Raw genomic sequence first — 12665 nt, forward strand, 5'->3', positions numbered from 1 at the left:
CACCATCCTCCTGGCTTTAGTCTGTTCAGCTTTCCTAGAACTCTGTGGACGTCCAAAGACTGTTGGGCCGCCATTTGTTCCAGGGAAAAGGTGTGGATCAAGCGAGATGGAGTCAGCGAGCCGAGCACAGCCTGGAGACCAGTCGTGTCCTTGGGCTCATGGGGCAAGGACACAAATGTGTGTGAGAAGAGTCCCTGGAGAATAGTTGCCCTGCGACTGCAATGGGCGAGTGCCGAGGACGTGGGTCTCCTAGGCCGGCCACAACACCTGGGTGGGACCGGGGCACCCTGAGCTGGGGGTTTTCCTGGGCCTTCGCACCCAGCCAGACCGGTGTATATTTGAGCGGTTTCCGGATCTGATCTTGCTGCGACTCGGTGCTTCTTATGGGTGAGATGGCAGACCTCCTATAGCTTCGGTTGGCTCTTGATCCACCAACGCCAATGCTGGTAACAATCCTCTCTATGGGTAGCTCCCCTGGAGTATGTTTGACAGCTTCTCCTCCCCGCCCCCTACCAACACACCCCCTGATTGGGCTCCAGCACCTACAGTGCAGCATTTATCCACTCTCCCCTCCCTCCTCCACCACACACTTGAGGGGAGAGGCAGCAGCAAAATACCTAGGCTGCAAGTAAGGTAACTCACAGTGCTTTATCAAGCCCCTCAGCTACTTATGCCATCTCCACCCAACAATTGGGGATGGCGGGGGGCGCAACGGGCCTGGCATGATCACTTCCGGGCCATTACAGGGGGGGGGGGGGCACTCTGGACTATTTCGCCTAGGCCGGAAGCACCGCTGCCCACTCTGCACAGCCTATGACTAGCACCTTACAATTTGCCCTACATGCCACACGGCCTGGGAAAGGGGAAACTGACAGCGGCAATACTCACAGCCATTACTCAATCTAAAGAGGTCCTGGAGGCCTGCACTGGGGCAGTTGGTGAGAAGGTCTCCTGCTCGGACCAAACCTGCGACAAGTAGAGGACACAGTCACCCAGGCCAAAGGCAGGATCTCAAAACTGGAAGATATGGTGAAAACACTAGAAAAGTCCCTTACTAAGAGGAAAACCACAACCAGGGAATTGGGGATCTGAGTGGAGGATGCAGCAGGGAGGGGCTGTAAAAATAAGCTACGCTCCGTAGGTTTCCCAGAGGGCTGTGAAGACCTACTCCGCTGAGAAATTCCCTGAACGCCTGTTGCAGAGCCATTTACTACCTGGTGAACTATCCTCTGTTTTCTCACCCAATGGGTCGAACACAGTGCTCACCTGCTGCCTGGAGCTCCCCTGCGTCCCATGACTGCCATATACCTCAACTATCACTATCGGAACGCTGTTCTGCACTGGGCCCGTACTCAGACCGACCTCACATTTGACTCTCAAAAGATCAGGATATTTGTGGACACACAAGCTTGGTGCAGTACCAGAGGAATTGCTTTGTTGAGACGAAGCAGAAGATTAGGACCCAGGGCATTTCTAACATGCTTTTCTACCAAAAAAAACTTAAAGTGCTCTATCAAGAACGCACGTTTGTCTTTGAATCACCGGAAGAGCTCTGGGAGTACAGCTGCTCCTTAATGTGATGCCGCCCCCAGAGGAAAGTCTCATTCCTTGGGCTGGCGCTCCACCCCAAGCCACGCATGAATAGCAAACACCAATCACGCCCCCAAGAGACCACAGAGAGGGTCCGCTGGGAGCACTGCAAGCCCCTCTAGAAGGGATGAAGAAAGAGGGAGGCGATGGAAGTGGGGAGGCAATGGAAGGGGAGAGGCACCTGCTGTGACACCACGGCCCTGATGACGTTCAAGTTGGGCTCAGCCGCTTTCTTAGACTGCGAATAGTTCTAGCCGGATGCTGTGAGATGTAAGCAACCAGACAATAAGATCTTGAGACCTTTTGATCATGCTGAAATCCACTCTTGGACATACGAGGGGCCCTAAGACGACCCTACATTGGTGGTATCCCTGCAACTAAACTGTTCTGCGTTTCTCTGGTTACAGGTTTATGGGGAAAGGGGGGGCCAAGGGGGGGGGCCTCCATGCAAGGTGGGGCTTGGTTGTTAGAGTTCTTGCAAGTTGACCGTTTTGCCCCATACAGTGATACAACAGCTGCTTCGAGTTTTCGAAGTATAGGGTGGGGAGGGAAGGGGGATTTCAATCTGGGAATGTTACTTTCTTAATGGTTTTCTTTCCGAAGTTCATCGTTCACATCCGGATGGCAGTGACAGATAATAGTACCACTTTGGAAGACCCCTCTTTGTCAAGGCTCATTCTTAAATTGACCCCAGACCATAAGAGTCATCTTACGGCTTCCATGGCCTCATTCTTTCAAACCAACGCTGAATCCGTGACCTTCCCTATGAGTCTGCGGGAGGCATTTAAGCTCACTCTTCGAGGTGAACTCATTAGCTATCAGACAGGAGCGGAGAGAAGCACGCGGCAGAAGCCTTGGAGAATTAGAATCTCACATCCGGGAGATTGAACATCAACTGAGGCTCTCTCCATCACCCCCCCCCCCCCCCCCCCCCACCACCACCACCACCACCACCACCACCACACTAACTTAGTACATGCATTGATGGGGGGCACGCGGTGGGGGTGAGGTGCGCCTTAGAAGAGGATATAATGCAACAGGAGAACAAACTGGTTAGGTTGGGTGGACGCTCTTGCAACGAACGCCTTTGCACAGACTGGAAGGCCCAAAAAGTGAAGGTTTGGGAGCTTTGGGACCAATTGGAAACATACACGAAGACAACCGACAGTGGTATCAGGAGTGAGACAAGGCAGGCAGAATGTTAGCACATCTGGTAAGAGCTGAGGCCACACCACATCCTATCTTAGCCATTGTTGATTCGTTGGGCAATATGTGCCACAAGCCATTAATACCGCTTTTGAGGATCACTTCCAGAGGGTGTATACAGCACCGCAGAAGACGGAGCTCTCGCAAGAGCTATTGGACTACTTAGAGGCGCTCCCACTCCGTGCTCTGGAACCATTGGTGAGGGAAGAGCTGAAGGCTCAGTTTTCCAGTCAGGTGTCATGGCCGTGAGGGCCACAACACCTGCAAAGTCGTCAGGAAGTGACGGCTTACAGGCGGAATTCTAGAAGTGCTTCCCCCAGATTTTGTTGGATAGTTATTGGAGGTTTATGTGGAAGCCTTCGATAGGGAACCCTTCCGTATTCAATGAGGGAGGCGTTAATAGCAGTAATCCCAAAGCAGGATAAAGACACTTTAGAATTGGGGTCGTATAAACCCATCTCTATGTACAATGTTGACCTCAAGCTTCAGAGTCGCCTTCTGCCACACCCTTTCCTTCCGTGTTTACCCCAGCTGCTTCAGGAGGATCAATACAGATTTATTCCTCATAGAAACACCCAGCATAACTTGCAGCAGTTGGCGCATGTTTTACACTCAGACTTACAGGGACATTCGTGGGCGCTTGCTTTTTTAGACAGCTTTTGATTCAGTTTCATGGAATAACGTATGGCTGATACTGGCAAGGATGGGGTTGGGTCCCAGTTTTATTAAAAGGGTTCACATAATATACCCAAGTCCAGTAGTGATGGTGCTAATTTGGATGGTATATGTTGGAGAGCCTTCTAAAGCGAGGCACAAGACAGACATCCTTTGTCATGGTTGCTCTTTGCCATGGCGATGCAGCTTCTGGCTTGTAGACTTCCCTATGGACTTACAGGTTGGGGAATCTTGGTGGGACCGACATAACACCATCTCATTGTATGTGGTCAATGCTAGGATTCATCTGCGACAACTGGACGTTGCGGCCCAATACTCTTGGTGGTGATGACAACGTTCTGGGATCTGTCTGGACTGAAACTCAACCCTAGCAAGTCTGTTCTGTTACCGCTGTGGCTTTTGGGAGATCGGCCTCTGGACCACATTCTAAAAGTTGATTTGCCCTGGTCGGCTGAGGGTGTGAAATGTCTAGGCATTTATATTACCAGTGATCATTCCCGGTCCTATGCTCATAATATGGGTAGAGTGATGGATAATCTACGGCCTATTATTACGTTTTGGGGCACCCAGCCCCTCTTCCCGATGAGCAGGATAGCTCTCATAACAAGAATTTGCAATGCAATAGGTCTCGGATTTACGCAAGTTTAAGCTATTGCCATTGTAAATGACAATGTCTTATTTACGTTTTAAAAACCAATACCAAAATAAAAGGCATAGCCATTTAAAATGCCAATAGCTTAAACTTGCGTAACTGCGAGACCTATTGCATTGTAAATGCTTGTTAATCCTTGGCATCTTTTCAGAAGAACCTCCGTTACAATTTTCAGAACTTTTGCTTGGGGATAAAAAAAATTAATGTGTTTGGGTGGGTATTATGAAGGAATATTTAATGTATAGTGCCTTTTCCTTTGCTCTTACTCGCTACGTGTCTGTATAAGTAGAGCATATTCCTACAAAGATGTCAGCTACTGGGTGAGAACGTGATGGTTAAAATGTTTTGGAACATTATTCATTCTTTTTCACCGAATCGTTGGCTCTAAAAGCAGATATTTCCTAGGACGTATGAAGGGTACCAGGCAAGGGTCCTAATGATCTTCGAGAATAGCCCCATATTCCTATCCTGAAAAGTAAATAACATCACTAATTAGGGTGCACATCCCTCCCTCACAGCCCTGTGCCTGCTGATTATTAGCTATGCCTCTCGAACTTTTCTATTGAAAGTGTACTTTAACACAACTTCTACTCGAGGCGTAATTCTGGAGTTCAACCCCTTGTAAAGAGTTGTCGGGCGTGCAACATGCTGCCGGTGATGTCAAGATTTTTATTTCACTGTACACAATGCAATGAAGGTTTTTCCCTTGTGCGTTCTTGTCTGAACATTCACTTTATTTAATAAGTGAAAGTCTTGCACGGTTGTATAACATTCACAATGCCCACACCCTGTACGACAACTGAATGTAAACACAACCAAAACTCCTAAACTCGAGGAACAAATTATAAAGTGAATTAAAACAGGATGGTGCTAACATCAATTTGACGTGGTTTACAAAACAAAGCAAGTATCTTCCAAAATTATGCCATGGGAGTGTGCCTGGTAAAATAGTGTAGAACGCATTTAGGTGTATTGCACACGAAGATGTGCATGCTGAAGGAACTTGCGGTTTGTTAATTTATCTTTGAGGCACGAGAGTGCACGCTACACAAAGAAAACAAGTGCGGCCAAACAAGTTGACAAGGGATAGCGTTGGTAAGACAGGCAGTGGAGGAGCAAGTGCGTGCAGCTACGCTAATTGAAAACAGATGGCCCCTGGTGCCACTGCTCGCTCCCGCAAGGTGGATGCCAGCACAAGCACTTGAAAAGAGCAATTTCTAAACGTCATATCCTAGAGCAGCGCATGTGCGCTACCTAGTTGAGACCTAAAAATGGTGATACTGCCACGGTGTCACTACATAATGCAAAATGCCTTTTATGAACTTCATATAGTCTTCATGGAACAGGACATATTACTGGAGTTCCTGTGGCAGGGCAAAAGATGTACAGAAGAGTTGTCAACCCGGAGACGCGAATGGGATAAAGGATGGGTAGAGGTCCCAGATCTTGAGCTCTATTATTTTGTAGCTCAATTGAAACATGCAATACATTGGCTGGACAGGGAACTAAATTAGAAATGGTCCCTTCCAGCTGGTGCTCATGGGGACCAACAACTGGGGGCCTCTCCTGATGAGAGGTGGGGGTATTCCCGGGGACCTTCCGCACTTGGGGGCGAATATGGCAGAAGGTAGAGAAGCACAGTTTTAGAAGGGCCCCATTTGCCCCAGTACTCGACTTCTGGTTTATCTACCCATTTGTGCAGGTGGCCCCGGTGAAGTCAGTAGAGAAATGGCAGGAGAGTGGCTGTATTTTGTCGTCAGATTTGTATTCAGAGGCCCGCTTTGTGTCCCCTCAGAGACGCTATTGCAGTATTTAATTTAGGACATGGACAGTCCCTGCAATATGCCAAGTTAGCTACAACAGCCCCGCAGTTGTGGCCCACGTTTCGAGACACCAGAACCCACAAAGCCTGGTGACACTTTTGGCTATGGCAGGGGTACGCAGACTAATCTCCCAATGATACCAGGCTCTTCACTCCGATAGACAACCCAGGCAGCTCAAGGTTCAAGACACATGGCAACAGCATCTGACTAAGCCCCTTAGCTCCAAAGAGAATTCTAGTGTTCGCGGTGAGGTTCGTAGGGTGCCGGTCAGCCCCTCATTTAAGTGGATATAATGTGATTCATAGGACATACCTGTCCCCAAAGAGACTGCATACCATATACCCCTCCCGGGGAAGTGGATCCCCAAGTGTGGGGCAGAGGGGGTTGATTTTTTGCATATGGTGTAGTACTGTCCTACGTAGATAGTGCTTTGGGTTCAGGTCCTAGCTCACCTACAGAGGGTGACAGGATGGGAAATTTCCCGTCCAGCTGAGCAATATATCTTGGGAATCCTGCTGAAATGCCAGAAAGCTAAGATCAGCAGAAGTTTTGCAGTGCTCGGTCTAGTAGTAGCGAAGACATGCATAACCATATATTGGCTGGCGGTCCCCACCCCAATATATAGCACTGGCTAGACCCGGAGTTATCAGAGCCCTTTACATGAGCATCATATCATAGTTACAGGTTACATCGTTACAAAGGTTACACAGTTATTAGAGCATGACAACATAGTTACTTGTAAGGTCAGGATATACAGTAAGCACAAATACGTAAGGGGAAAAGCAGGCAAGGGGAGAGATTCAGGGGAGGGGGGAAGGAGCTGGGGAAGTAGACAGGTAACGAAGGCAGGAAAGAGGAGGGGAGGGTGAAGGACACCGCAAAGAAAGAGGAGGGGAAGGGTGACTGGGACACAAACCGGTAGACGAGTCAAAGTAACATCCAAAGTCCAGTAAGCTGTGATCCCAGGGGAAGTGGTATCACTTCCCTATCTCTGTTGTGGGAGGCTCCCTTTACGCAGTGGACTCTCTCAGAGGGGCATCTGAGACCCCAAGGCCTACATACTGGATCCTTCCCCAAAAAGGTTTGGCAAAGGGTGCCATACCATACCTCAATTGTGAGTGGCTCCCTTGGCGCAGTGGACTCTCAGCGGGTACGCTGAGACTCCAAAGTATAAATATTGGATCTTTCTCCAACAAGGGGATACAGAGTGCTTAGTCAAATGGCACAAAGGACAGGGAGCTGGGCAGACTAGCAGGCAAGGGGAGAGTGGATAGGAGCTAGGGAGGAAGACAAAGAGAGAAAGAGTACTAAATGGTAACAACATTAATGAATGAGTTATTATATAGCGCTAGACCAGATGGAATCAGAGTGCTTTTCATGAGGGACAATAATGTTGCAATTTACATCAGTTAAAAGTTACAGAAGTATCAAGAAAAGCATTTAAAGAACATAGGGGACAATGTGAATGGAGCAAGGAAGGGTAAGGGGATAGGGTAAAGGGGTAGGAGGAATATAGGACGTAGAGACGAGGGGAAAATTCGCCCAAGGTCCGGCTGGGTAGGTGACGGCAGGGAGGGGGAGAGTCCACAACCAGTCTTCTCTTTAGCTATATGGTAGCTCCACTGGGCATCAGCCAAATCGCTAGGTCTCCACAGTCTGGGGTAAGTTCCGCAGGTTCCAAGTCCTGATGTGTAGGCAGGTTAGGGATAGGTTCAAGGTCTGGTCAATGTCCAATTGTTGTCCCAGGGAAGTAAAACACCGAGTAGGGGTCCACTATGGAAGCCATCTTGGGGTCAGGCAGGGGACTGTACGGTACACTAGTGGTCATCCTAAGGTCAGGCATCAGGCAGTTAAAGTCAATATCCAGGACAGCGGCCGCCAGAAAATAACAAATCCAGCGAGCACACACTATCACACGCACAGACATGCATAGGCACACGCCAATGTGAGCACACACTCATATGCACACAGACACGCTCATAGCCAGAAACATCCAAGAACACAAATACACATAAAATCCCTAGTACTAATACAGAAACACCCAAATACATGCACACGTAAACACCATCACATGCACAAGCACACACAAATACGCTGACTCTCATACACACAGACACGCACAAACACACAAGCACACATACAGAAACTATAAAAAAACAAGCACACATACAATCACATGCTCCAGTACAAAAATACTCAAGGACTTCCACACAAATACATGCCCACACACACACAAACCATCACATGCACAGATATGCACAAGCACACAACAAATGTGCGCACACACAAACTAATACGCGAACAGAGGGCACACATACAGAAACATCCACACGCAAATATACAATTCCATGCTCTAATACAAAAACATTCAAATACATGCACACACCATCAGACACACAGACATAAGCACACATGCAGAAACATCTGCGCGCACAAACACAAGCACACATAGAATCATATGCTCTAAAACAAAAACACCCAAATACATGTCCACACCATCACACGCACAGACCTGCACAAGCAAACACAAATGTGAACATAGTCTTTCATAAACGCACAGGCGCGCACACACACACAGGTGCATCTGCACACACCCCCTTATACACGCACAGACGTATGGTATGAGGAATTCCTGTACCGTCCAGCACTGTTAGGGCACAGACCGTGTAATTACCTAAATGGTACCCAAGGTCAGTGCTTGAAAAAAAAAGTTACCCCCCCAGTGGTGCCACTCGACACGCCTCACAGTGCGGGCCTTTCCTCGCGTTCGGGCACCCAAAATGGCAGTCGGTCCCAAAATGGCAGTCATTCACCGTCCTGCCTCCCATTCCAGTATCTCAATACTTCATGCATATGGGTAATCCACAGACTGCCATCCCGGGACACAATCTTCTCCTATGGTGACGCTGCAGTGTTTCCCGCCGACCCGCACTTTCTGCCCTCATCTCCTGCCGTGCGCCAGCCTCTCCTCCACGGAGTAGCGGGCCTCTCCTCCGGGATTGCACATCCTGTCGGCAACCCCCAGTCACGCCACTGACTGTAGTCCACTGGGCTCTCTGCTTAGTTCCCGGATGTCCAGCTATGCCAAGCGGCCGCCCCTCTCAGTGTGGATGCGTTCTGCAGCACCCACCATTGTCTCCCACACAACGGGCCCCTCCGCTCCACCAGGCATCCAAGATGGTTGCCTGCTCTTTCAGCTGGCCGGCTGTCCATGTTCCGATTCTTCCTGCGGGCGCCTCGTTCTCTCTTCCAGTGCATCCGGGCATCGCCCATGGCCCGCCAGGCACTCCCTCATATGGCGATCACCCCTGATGCTTCCTCAATCCTTCTGGCCACTACATAGCCCAATATCAGCAAATCCCTCTTTGTTAGGCCGCCAGCTGCCAGTCCCATTTCTGCGGGGTTCCCGAAATGTCACTGCGGCATAGTACATATGCAAAACACCCTAAAACGGCTATATATGGATGTAGCTAAGCAACCATGGAAAGAGACTCCAAAGCTGCATCTATCAATGGGGTAATGAAGAGAGTCCTTCACGGACTATGCTCAAATAGGACACAGAGAAATTCCATGGTAACCATCAGCACCCCCACTGGCTTGGATACTGCTCATGTACACAGTTACAAAAAAAAGCTTGGTTCACAAGGTCACGCATAATAATGTTACCATGTGGAGACATAATAGAACTTATCAAATATTTCTAATATTGAATTCCCCAACTCAAGAATTTTACAACACACTGGAATTTTAGAGAGATAGATCTATCGAATGAGGGCAAATCTTGCCTTCTTGTAAATATCACCAGCCTGCACACAGGTTGCCTGTTTCAAAGGTTCATTTTAATGGAAACGCGTTTCAACCCAACCGGATCTTCGTCAACCGTTTGGGTTGAAACGCGTCGCCATTAAATTGAACCTTTGAAACAGGCATGTTGTATGCAGGTTGTGGATATTTACAGGAAAACAAGATTTGCCTTCGTTTGATTTCGAGCAGCGTTATCACCCGCTACTCTGCACTCTCCCCATATGGTGGAAGTGGCCGGTTCTTAGTGAAGTGTGTGTGTGTATATATGCGAATGTGTATATATCTATCTCATCAGTGTATTAAGACATATTATATATAATGCTTTTGGAGAAGCTGAAACATGCCGAGCCGTCAAAAATAAGTGATCTTATTTTTGGGAGTCCAAGAGTTCTTTTTACTTTTTTTCCAGGAGGGGTCAAACATTTGCATGTAATACAGGAGCTTGGCACCTGCCCAAGTTGAGGTGCTGGCACTACACAAGTTGTTTTTCTTTTGATATCGATCTCCATTTCTATCTCCCTCTCTACCGATCTAAATGAATAAACTAACTGATTTTAAGAAGTTGGGAAAACACTGAAAAATACCCACTGGAATGCCCATAAAAAATTAAAGGAAATAATTTTTCTATGCCATGGTGGTAAATGTAGTTTTAAAAATATCAATTTTAGGGTAAAAAACATTTAACTTCGACGATTAGCGCACAATACGTGGCAAAATGCAAGTTACACGTGAGCAGCCAGCATCCCTTTAAAACATCGAGCCGAAAACAGTTACAACTGGATCGACTTATGCCGACACAGAAAAAAAAAAAAAGACAAGCAACCTCTATGAAATCAGAGTAGGAAAACATGCAACAACTCTACAAATTAAAGTCTCACTGGAAAAGGAAACAAAATGTCCTATTGCATTTAGAAAAAGAGTATGTGTTAAGGGAAAATCTGCAAACACACTAAAACATGGTTAAACACAGACAACTGAAGAAATCCGGTATTGGCATCATAAAACCTCAGTTACCTGCGCTGCGGCACCTCAAGCGGACTGCTGCCTATCCGAAGGAAGCTATCTGAATGATTGGATGAGGAAGAGCTTGAAGATTTTGCTTCCGTTACCCCTGGATAGAGTAGCCGTTCTTCTGAATGCAAAGCACGGCCCATGAGCACCGTCTGAGGAGAAGAGTTATGGGCCTTCCGCCTGTAGATGGAGGGTAAGACATGTAAACATTTACTGATTCGGTCATCAATCATACATTGATAGCAAAGAGCTCATCCTAAGATGCGCATCTAAAATATTTTCATGGAAGAGCAGGAGCATATAGATAAGATGTGTTTGCAAACCTAGTGCCAGCCACCATAGCTTTTCAATAGGTTTCCCGAGTAATAAAGATCCCAAAGAAAACACGGTTGGAGACTAGAACATAGATTGAGGACCGCTCGGTCTCAGGAGGAGAGGAATAAAGGTGCAATTGTCATCTGTAAAAGGGCTACTGCAGAGGCCAAATCTGCTTACTACAAAAGTAAATGCGAAGGCCTTGAATGTTCAAAATGAGATTTTTAAGACAGTGAAAGAGTTATCTAGCCTCCCTATTCAGCAATCTCTTGAAAACTCTCAAAGTTTCTGCAACAGTATAGCAGAGTATTTTAAAGAGAAAATCATGAATATTTTTTTCTGAAATTAATTCTGAGGTCCATCTCCTGGGGGTGGAATGGAGAATCCTAGAACCAATGAAACCTCTTTTTAGCTTCCTTTTCCCTTATAACTTATACTCAAACAATATTTTTTCTTTAATGCAATTGAAGTCAGGATTCTCGGAGGACCCATGTCCCCCCAGAATTCTTCAACTAGCACCACATATTGCAAGTACCTATTTAGAAAAGGTTTTAAATAAAGTTATTGGTACAGAAATCGCCTCAACTATGGAAGAAGGCAATTGTTATCCCTTAAAGAACAAGTCAAATAGAGCATCGGGTGATCTTAAGAATCTATGTCCCATCTCACTGTTCATTGTTGTCTGCTCCTGCCAAAAAGTTGGAGCAAGATATGAATCTTAATGATTTTGCAGTGAGAGCCTTCCAGGGCCAGTTGCAGGCAAGTTCTCAAGATTCAGCAGGTGCGGCCTCCAGAACAATCAGGGATTTCAACTTGGACCATAAAGCAGCTCCATTCAATGACATCGGCAACACCAGTCTCTTGGGCCACTGGCACGTTGCTGGGCAACACGTTGGTACTTGGTCCTGGAAAGTCTTAATGCAGCTCACAAGGGAACCGCTCAAAGACAGAGGAAACCCAGTCATAGCAGGGTCACTCCTGGCTTCGTTCTGTGACAATTTCCCTGGATGTTCCTGGTGTCAGAAACACACACAGCTACTCTCCCTGAACAATATCCACTCCTGCAGGCAAAGTAGGTCTCTTCCATCTTTCAGAAGGCAGGCTAGCTTCTAGCCTCTTTAGACAGATTATCAGCTTCTCCCTCCAGGAGGAAATGCAAACTCCATATGATCTCCTCTCGCATCCGTGAGACGCGCTGTCAGACAGACACCAGCCCCGATTAGACAGCAACTCAAGGCTCTGCAGAGGTCTCACCTCCTCTGTAAAGAAGACGTTGGAACAAAGTGGGGTAGTTTGAACCACCCCACCCAGTTTATAAACATTTTCCAGACAGAATGTGGATCAGCGGTCTAAGGTTTCAGAACTGTTTTGAGCTGGTTCTTTTCCTTATCCCATTTTCAAGCTGCTTCGCAAACACAACCTTTGTACAAGGAGAGGACTGCAACAGCAGGTAGCAATGACACTGCTGGCTCCAAGCAAGATTTCCCAAATAAGGACTCAATGACGTGAGATGTTTGCAACAGTCTTCAGCCTTCCTGAAACATTGTTCAGGGTCAGACAAAGGACAGGACTGACTAGAAATGTCTTCA

At 47.3% G+C, this 12665-nt stretch overlaps 1 protein-coding gene across 2 annotated transcripts in view; it reads right to left on the reverse strand.

Annotated features, from left to right (window-relative positions):
• MTMR14 (myotubularin related protein 14) overlaps positions 1 to 12665 on the reverse strand; it is a 181743-nt gene that overhangs the window by 53866 nt on the left and 115212 nt on the right. For both annotated transcript variants that reach the window (XM_086939383.1, XM_086939382.1), the window contains exon 17: positions 10765 to 10941. In XM_086939383.1, coding sequence (XP_086795509.1) covers positions 10765 to 10941 — 177 coding nt within the window. The remainder of the gene's footprint in view (positions 1 to 10764; positions 10942 to 12665) is intronic.

This window comes from Lissotriton vulgaris, chromosome 9 (genome assembly GCF_964263255.1).
Source record: "Lissotriton vulgaris chromosome 9, aLisVul1.2, whole genome shotgun sequence".
In the NCBI taxonomy this organism is placed as follows: domain Eukaryota; kingdom Metazoa; phylum Chordata; class Amphibia; order Caudata; family Salamandridae; genus Lissotriton; species Lissotriton vulgaris.